Raw genomic sequence first — 9581 nt, 5'->3', positions numbered from 1 at the left:
AAAGAATAAGTTTAATCAGAGAAGTCAGAAAATGCAGAAACAAAGGAACAATCAAAGGAGACAACATAATAATAATGTAGTCATTAAGCATAATCAGGGACATTTAGTTCCCTCTCAAGGACTGTGGATAATATGCTGAGCCATATCCTATGAACCATCTTATAGATACTGAAACCCTCACCAGGTGGAAGAAGGTAACTGTATGATGACCAGAATGTAGCCATGACATAAGCTGCTGTAATTCCAAGAATTGGCCTCAAGGAAATGAGAACAAATCGACCATGGACCTGAAGATAAACTATACCTAAAACAGTCAAGTTGACACTGGTCAGACCACTGATGACCAACCTCAAGATGACTGTCAGAGCTGACTGTGCTATTTCTGCATGTAACCCTCTCCTTCTGTCTATAAAAGCTCTTGCCCCCTGTCAGTGGTTGGGGGAGTCAGTTTTTGGAAAGGTGTCCACCTTCCCCACCCCCATCCTGCCTCCTTGCTTGCTGGCATGCAAAATAAAGCAAAGTTTCTTTCCACTAGCCTGGCCTCTTTAGTAGTTTTTGAGCATTGAGCAGTCAGACTTGGGTTCGGTAACAAGGAGACAAACAACTCAATCAAAATGGGTAAAAGACTTCAGTTGACACTTTACAAACCTAATACAAAGATGTATTAAGGTTCAGTAAGTATGAGAGAATCAAGATTGCTGGGAGAAATATCAATAACCTCAGATACACAGATGACACCACCCTTATGGCAGAAAGTGAAGAAGAACTAAAGAGCCTCTTGATGAAAATGAAAGAGGAGAGTGAAAGAGTTGGCTTAAAACTCAATATTCAGAAAACTAAGATCATGGCATCTGGTCCTATCACTTCATGCCAAATAGATGAGGAAACAATGGAAACGGTGAGAGACTTTATTTTTTGGGGGTCGAAAATCACTGCGGGTGGTAACTGCAGCCATGAAATTAAAAGACTCTTGCTCCTTGGAAGAAAAGCTATGACCAACATAGACAGCATATTACAAAGCACAGACATTACTTTGCCAACAAAGTTCCATCTAGTCAAAGCTATGGTTTTTCCAGTAGTCATGTATGGATGTGAGAGTTGGACTATAAAGAAAGCTAAGTGCCAAAGAATTGATGCTTTTGAACTGTGGTGTTGGAGAAGACTCTTGAGAGTCCCTTGGACTGCAAGGAGATCCAACCAGCCAATCTAAAGGAAATCAGTCCTGAATATTCATCGGAAGTGCTGATGCTGAAGCTGAAAGTCCAATACTTTGGCAACCTGATGTGAAGAGCTGACTCATTGGAAAAGACCCTGATGCTGGGAAAGATTGAAGGCGGGAGGAGAAGGGGACGACAGAGGATGAGATGGTTGGATGGCTTCACTGATGCAATGGACATGAGTTTGAGTAGGCTCTGGGAGTTGGTGATGAACAGGGAAGCCTGGCATGCTGTAGTTCATGGGGTCGCAAAGAGTTGGGCATGACTGAGCAACTGAACTGAAGTATGTGAGAAGCCATTCATCATTATTAGTCATCAGAGAAACCTAAATTAAACCACAATGAGAAAAAGCTTACCCACTAGACTAATCATTTAAAAGACTAATCATTTAAAAGACTGACCTAGTAGCTGGAGTAGCTGGAATTTTCATGGAGGATAAAATGATATAATCACCTCCGAAAACAGTTTGCCAATTTCTTATAAATTTAAACATACATTTGCCAAATGGCACAGCAATTCCTCTCTTGGGTATTTATCTACAAGAAATGAAAAGAGGTCTACACAGAGACTTGTACATGAATTACTTAGGAGCTTGAATCATAACAGCCCCAAAGTAGAAACAATAAAAACATTTTATTAATAGGTAAATGGATAAACAGAGATATATTCATGGATGATTATCATTCAGCAAGAAAAAAGAATGAACTACTGATTCATGAAATAACATGGATGATTCAAAAGCATTATGCTAAGTGAAAATAATCAGAGTATATGCTGTGTGCTTCTATTCATAGGAAGTTCTCCAACTGGCGATACTAAGTTTCATTGCTAGAAATTAGTTCAGTAGTTGTCTTGGATGAGGTGGGAAGATTGCTGCAAAGGGGTATGAAGGAAACTACTGAGATGCTTGCTGGAATGTCATTTATCTTCATTCAGTGATGGTTGAATGAGAGCAAACATCTATCAAAACTTGTTGAACTGTGTGTATTTTACTGTATGTAAATTATCTCCCAATAAAATAGATAAGCTAATGACTTTAAAACCCATAAGATACTTAGAAATAAATCCATTGAAGTTTCTTGGAATGGATCCCAGGTCCCACCACTCAGTCCAGGCCCAGAGCTTATTGGAGAAGCTCTTCTGAAAATGCCCCAGAAAACAGGGAGGCCTTTGAAAGAGACTGTCTGGGGAGTGTGGCCTTGCACTTAAGGTCTAGTTGAGGAAGACACTCTGTGTCAGGTGTGGGTGAGGAATCTTGAAGGCACACAAAGAGGGATGGAGTTGGGTGGACAGAGAGGGTTTTAGGGATTCAGATACTGAACTCTCACACCACTGCTCACACACATCTACCCACTTCATGGATCCCCCAGCATGAAGTGGCTGAACAAATACTTTTTTTTGGTTGTATGACTGGCTTTTCCACATCTTGGTGGGAGTAAACACAGTTTCCTTCTGGCCATGCCAAGGGTCAAGTGTCATAGGTTGCCCTGAAGAGTTGGTCCCCAAGACCCTACCTGTGAAGCCCCTGGAAGGCTCTTGCTCTCAAAGCTGCCAGGGTCCACGGCCACCTTCCCACCATAGGCTGGCCCACCCTTTGTCCCTGGTCTTAGTGCATCTTGTGGCCCAAACTAAAAGTCAGAGGTCATGAGTCCAGCTGACCTGAAAACCATCATCCCAACCCAGCTTCCCTTCCTCTCCTCAATTATCTCGCAAAATGCAGAGTCCCCAGGCCTTGGTTGATCTAGGCTCCTTGGCACCCTCAGGCCCTGAACTATGGAAAAAATTCTGCCAAGGCTTCAGAGTTGCCTGAGTGTAGGATTTTCCAAAGCCCCATCTTGATGATATTATCCCAGGAGAGGAGAAACAACTGAGAAATTCCCCAAGCCCATAAAGGTGACAAGAAGTTTGCTCCACACGGTGACGTAGACAGCGCCAGGTGTCTGGGTTTATAAAAGGCACAGACAGTGAGGGAGAGCTCAGAACCCTTCTCCTCTTCCTCTGGCTTCATCTCCTCCAGCCTTGAATCACTATGACCTGTGGATCGGCTTGCTTTAGCTCCCGTAGCGGAGTCCGCAGTTCCAGCTCCTGTGTGACCACTCAAAGGTACGCTCCTGGTCGCACCTTCAGCTGTGTCTCGGCCTGTGGGCCCAGGCCCAGCCGCTGCTGCATCACGGCTGCTCCTTACCGCGGTGTCTCCTGCTACCGTGGGCTCACTGGGGGCTTCAGCAGTCGCAGTGTCTGCGGGGGCTCCCGTGCTGGTTCCAGCAGCCGCAGCTTTGGGTACCGCTCTGGTGGCCCCAGCCCTCCCTGCATCACCTCCGTGTCAGTCAACCAGAGCCTCCTCAAGCCCCTCAACCTGGAGATCGACCCCAATGCACAGCGCATAAAGCACCAGGAGAAGGAGCAGATCAAGAGCCTCAACAGCAAGTTTGCTGCCTTCATTGACAAGGTGGGTGTCCTTGATCACACCCTTCCTGAACCTTCTTTCCTGGGTAGGCACTGAAGGGTTAGTCAGGGGGTAAGAGAGATGTGGACCAGATGAACCCCAAGTCTGATGGAGGAGATGGACATATTTCCAGGGCACAGACAGACTAGAGAGATGTGAGCATTGAGCAGGGGCTCCTGGTATGATAGCACTGTTATAATGTACAAGAGAGATAAGAACAGGCTTGGAACTGCATGTCAGAGGGAAGCGGACACAGACCCCTGTCCCCCATGGGACACATACAAAATTTACGTCAGAAATAGAAACAGAAGAAAAAAAGAAATAGAAATAGGACTATAGGGTCATCCTTGTGGACATCTGGAATGCTTAGTTGTCCCCCGCCGATCTCTCTCTCCGCATCCCCGCCCCACACTCACTCACTCACACACTCTCACACTGAACTCTGGGGCCAGCTGAGGCTTCCCCAGTAATGTTCACTTCAGACAGGAATGGGCCAGCAGGAGACCTAACTGGGGAAGGTTTTCCAGGGGAAGGCTTAGTCATTTGGGAAGGGATTCTGATCCCTGGCACAGTGAAGCCAGGCATGAGAAAGGACTTTTCCGCTTGATCATGGATACTTGGACTCAGATCTGCAGCCATCTCAGTGACAGAGATCCTCATGTATGTGTTGGGGTGGGATGGGAGAAAGGGATGGGCGGAAGTTTTGGAGGGTAGATTCTGCAGGATGCTGGAATTACGGCTGTCTGGGTGACTATTCCTCTGGGCGGCAGGTGTGCTTCCTGGAGCAGCAGAACAAGCTGCTGGAGACCAAGTGGAAGTTCTACCAGAACCAGCGCTGCTGCGAGAGCAACCTGGAGCCCCTGTTCAATGGCTACATCGAGACGCTGAGGCGGGAGGCTGAGCGTGTGGAGGCCGACACCGGGAGGCTGGCCTCAGAGCTCAACAGCCTGCAGGAGGTGCTGCAGGGCTACAAGAAGAAGTGAGTGCATTTGGGAAGGTCCACTTCTCTCAGAAGGGTTGACATGATACAACAATTGGGGAACCACTGAGCACACTGGCCTTAGAAACTTCTTTCTTCATTAACCCACTTTTGCTTTTATCAGCTTTAAAGGCAGTGACAGGAAGACACACGAAAAGAAGAGAAGCTGAAATGTCAGCAAAGAGTCTTTCTATTGCATTATGAACTTCTTAGGATAGGGACCATATGCCTCTTCATCCATCCATCCATCCATCCATCCATTGACCTGTCCCACAAACCTGTTCTGAACACTCACTCTTTTCTTTACTGTGCTAGGTACTGGAGGTACAAAGAAATGACACTATGTCTTCTCCACTGTTCACAATCACTGGTTGAACTTACCAGTTCCATCCACCTTTCCAGGCAGTTTATTATACTTGAGTAATAACAAAACCAGTATCTTTAAAGTGAATCATGTCTAAGTTAAAGAAATGTGTAATTAGGGATATGGGTGAGAGGGATGTTTCAGATATCCTGGGGGGTGGATGTGATGGGTCAGGTTGAGCCCTCCTTTCCATTACTAGCTAAATCTCTTGTTTCAAATTACCTTCCCTTGTGGAGGTATGAAGAGGAGGTCGCCCTGAAGACCACGGCAGAGAATGAGTTTGTCAAAATCAAGCAGGTGAGTAGGTCTGCTTGGGGGATAGTTGCCTGGGAGTCTGGTAGCCCTCAGGGCATCGGTATGCCCTTGTTCAGTTAATAAACTTATATTTTATCCCAACCGATAGGCATATCCCTTCTCACACTCTGGGAGATCTACAGGGCAGGAATTCTTTGGCTCTCCCTTAATAGAGTGGCCCAGAGAGATGGAAGGACTTTCTAAAGTCACACAGGACGTTTTGCTAGAGTTGGTGGGAGACCTTAGTTCCCTTATTCTTGACTTACTGATATATGCCTACGACTTGCTTTGCAGGGCTGGGGATGGGGTTGGGGGAAGTGGAGCCCCCACTGGAAAGCCTCTGCAATGACTAGGGATTGCTGTGTGTTTGTATCTCCAGGAGGTTAATCGTGCCTATGTGCTCAAAGGAGATCTGGAGGCCAACGCACACAGCCTGGTAGAGGAGGTGGGTTTCCTGAAGACCTTGTATGAAGAGGTGAGCACCAGCAGAGAGGACATTACTCAGGTCTCCTGATTCCCAGGCCGGCCTGTGTACAGAGGAAATAGACAGGGGTGCCTGCAGGCGTGAGGGTTTTGGAAACTGTGGGCTTGTGTGTGTGTGTGTGTGTGTGTGTGTGTGTGTGTAAAGGTGGAAAGTGAACTCTGTTCTACTTGGCTCTGGATGGTGTATGTAATGTGAATGACTCTTGGCCCTACAGGAGTTGAGAGTCATGCAAGCCCACATCTCAGACACCTCAGTTGTCGTCAAGATGGACAATAGCCGGTACCTGAACATGGACAGCATTGTCGCCGAGATCAAGGCTCACTATGATGAAATTGCCAGCCGCAGCCGGGCCGAGGCTGAGAGCTGGTACCGCAGCAAGGTGAGTGGTCCAGGACACCTGCCTCCTAGATGTGGCGCTGGGGGGATTCAAGGCATTTATTAAAAAAGGCTACTTTTGTCTGGGGATTCTGATCCTTAGGGACGGTAAATAAAGTATTGACATCTCTCAGGCTGGGGTAGAAAGGCAGGGCTGCCGTGTATGGTTGCACAGGCTGAGCACTGGACAACCTGCAAATCATCTACATTGTCCTGAATGTGTGGGAGGTCCTGTCCTGAGTTTCATGAGCCTCTCTGCTTCCTCTTCCAGTATGAGGAGATCAAGGCCACGGTGATCCGGCATGGGGAGACCCTGCGCCGCACCAAGGAGGAGATCAACGAGCTCAACCGCCTGATCCAGAGGCTGACAGCTGAGATTGAAAATGCTAAGAGCCAGGTAGGGTTTTTTTGAGGCCCACCCAGGGTCCCACAGGCAGTGTGTGCGCCCAGCTGGATCTCACCATTCACTCTCCAACCCATTCGTATGACTTGAGTCCTAAGTTATGGCCCTTCAGGGAGCCCCAGTTGATGAAGGGGAGAGGTCTGTTTCTGGGGTGATCTCATCTAGGTAGAGAGACTAGACACATCCAGGAAATGGACACAGAAACCCAGAGGCCATAACCCACCTTGTTCTCTCCTGGGCCCTTAGAACTCCAAGCTGGAGGCCGCAGTGACCCAGGCGGAGCAGCAGGGCGAGGCGGCCCTTAATGATGCCCGGGGCAAGCTGGCGGGGCTGGAGAAAACCCTGCAGAAGGCCAAGCAGGACATGGCCTGCCTGCTCAAGGAGTACCAGGAGGTGATGAGCGCCAAGCTAGGCCTGGACATCGAGATCGCCACCTACAGGCGCCTGCTGGAGGGCGAGGAGCAGAGGTGGGTACAGTCTGCACAGCTGGGGCCTCAATTGCATAGACCTGGCCCATTTTTTTTCCTCTACTACTTCCCCATTCCTTCTTCTGCTTACATCTTGGAACCCTTTCTGGCTCCCTCTCTGCTCCGAGGAGAGGCTAAGGAGAACAGTCTCAGTTGAGCCCGCTGTCTGATTTCCAATGGGCTCCAACATCATTTGGTTAGGGACAATAGTTTGCTGGTTCTCTGAGGGAATAAAAAGTCTGTGATGTATAACATTTGCATATTTTAGTGGTGTAAATACTTCTATCATGCCTGGGCTCAAGCTACCACTGTGACTTCATGCAGAGTTGGCTAGAAATGTACAAAACAGTATCTGTGAACTAACTGGTAGGAGCTGGTGCCAGAACATCCTTGCTTAAGGGACAGGATAAAAATGGCCTCAAACTGAAAGGGCAAATAGAAAAATACATTTCGATTAGAGAGATGAAAAGCTTGTGGCCCAGGGAGACTGGATTGTTCAGGATGGTAGAGCCAGTCAGTAGGAGTGGGGTCGGCAGTCTGAAGCTGGAGTCCTGGGGGCAGTCCCACTGCACTTCAGTAGGACCCTCTTCCTAGAGGGACCTGGGAGATCCTGCCCCTTGTGTTCTCTTGAAACAGAGCTGGGGAGATGCTGAGCCTCTAGGGGTGCTGGACCCCAGACCTTCTCTGACCTTCTGGGGAGGAACTTGGGTGGCTTCTTAGGTGACTGGGTTCAGAGTGGGTGACCATGTGACTTCTGGGATCGTTGTCAGAAACTAACACCCAGTCCTAATGCTCTTTTCTCTCCCACATCAGGCTGTGTGAAGGCATCAGTGCTGTGAATGTCAGTGAGTAATTCGGGCCCTGAAGGGGAGACACTGAAGTGAGACAGTGGGAAAAATGTCTTAGCTCTGAGGGTGAAAAGACCCTGGGAGAAGAGTTCCATTCATTTCCAATCACACAGTTACAAAGAGGGAGCTGGTTGACAGGTTAGGAGTGGAATAATACTTCACCCCCTGCCTGTTAGAGTGTCAGTCTTATTTTCCCCATTATAGGAAGCTCTGACTTTCTCCTTGTCCAAACACACTTGTCCATACTCCAGTTGTCTTGTTCTAGATCAAAACAGGTATTTTGTTAGCATGGTTGTCCCCATGGAGGTCTTCCTGAAATCAGCTACAGAAGAATAGATTAAGAAAGATTGAGGTCATTCCTGTCCTGTGAGGATGGGAGTCCTGAGACCACACGGGAGTTCAGATTGTCTTTCTCCCTGGAGATGTGGATGATCCAGAGACATCCTGCTGGGTGTTAGGGAGGGAGTGTGCTTGGGACCAGCTCCCCACTACCCCCGAAGGTTCTGACTTACCATTATTGTCTCTGTGCAGGAGTGAGCAGCTCCCGGGGTGGAGTTGTATGTGGTGACCTCTCAGCCACCCGTACCTGTGGCATCGGTTCCTATGGGGTGGGAGCCTGTGGCAGCAGCTGTAAGAAGTGTTGAGCTGGTAGGACTTGAGGAGGCACCCAAGCCCCAGCCCATCTCACCCTCTCTGAGCCTCCCAGCTGGCCTGTCTGCCCAACCCTACCATGTGCAACCCATCATTCTGACTCACCTTCTCTACTGTCCACCTCTCAATTCTTGTGTGGGAATCCCCTCCTCCCCTCCTTGTCTCCTGCCTGCCTCTGGCTGAGAAAGGCTGCTGGGAGGAGTGATCCGTGGATGTAGTCTATTTGAGGATCCTGGGCTCTCTGATCCCACGAAGAGGGCAACACCTAAGTCCCCCTCCCACCTTTCTTTCCCTTGCATTCTTGAATGTTCGTCACTTCCTTTCCCAAATCTTCTTTCCTCCTTGCTAACTGTGCTTAAAATAAAGTCATCTAGTTTCCATCATATGTGTGCATCTTTCTGTCCATTATTCCAGGCTTGGAACGGGTGGGTGGGATCTCCAGGAAGTGGGGGTGGGATGGGGGGTGGTGGCGGGGGGTGTTGGAGGGGCGGGCCTGATGCTCAGGCTGTGCTATTGTGTGCTCAGGGCTCTCTGAGGTAGTTCTCTAGTGCTAGGAAGTGTCTGACACAGTGTTGGCTTATAGCAGGCACTGAGCAATGTTGAGAGAATGAATGAGTTCATCTCTGAGGTTTCTGATCGACCATGGGGCACCTCCACGTGAATGTTGCACTGATAATTGAAATTCAAGCAGCCTTAAAAACATCTCATCATTTTCCTGTCTACAGATGGCCCATTCATCAACTTTCCTTCTTTCTATCAGTTCTTTCTAATATCTCCAGCTTAAAACTCTTTGACACCTATTTTCCCTATCTAACGAGTCACCAAACTTTGTGAATTGTTTTCTCTGAAGAATGCCACCAGCAACTTCTTTTCTTGCGGTAAGTCAGACTGCTGCTGCTGCTGCTAAGTCACTTCAGTCGTGTCCGACTCTGTGCGACCCCATAGACGGCAGCCCACCAGGCTCCTCCATCCCTGGGATTCTCCAGGCAAGAACACTGGAGTGGGTTGCCATTTCCTTCTCCAATGCATGAAAGTGAAAAGTGAAAGTGAAGT

General features: G+C 48.4%; 1 protein-coding gene across 1 annotated transcript; it reads left to right on the top strand.

Annotated features, from left to right (window-relative positions):
• Positions 1-2786: 2786 nt before the first annotated feature.
• Positions 2787-8913, top strand: LOC112446672 (keratin, type II cuticular Hb1-like). Its single transcript, XM_024992428.2, has 9 exons — positions 2787-3666; positions 4434-4642; positions 5243-5303; positions 5680-5775; positions 5999-6163; positions 6431-6556; positions 6809-7029; positions 7843-7874; positions 8409-8913. Exons 1-9 carry the CDS (start codon positions 3247-3249, stop codon positions 8519-8521), a joined length of 1443 nt encoding a protein of 480 aa, XP_024848196.1. The 5' UTR covers positions 2787-3246; the 3' UTR covers positions 8522-8913.
• Positions 8914-9581: the final 668 nt, after the last annotated feature.

The sequence above is a fragment of the Bos taurus genome, chromosome 5 (assembly GCF_002263795.3).
Source record: "Bos taurus isolate L1 Dominette 01449 registration number 42190680 breed Hereford chromosome 5, ARS-UCD2.0, whole genome shotgun sequence".
NCBI lineage: Eukaryota > Metazoa > Chordata > Mammalia > Artiodactyla > Bovidae > Bos > Bos taurus.
Note: the sequence above shows the minus strand (reverse complement) of the source record. Positions and strands in the feature narration are given on the sequence as shown.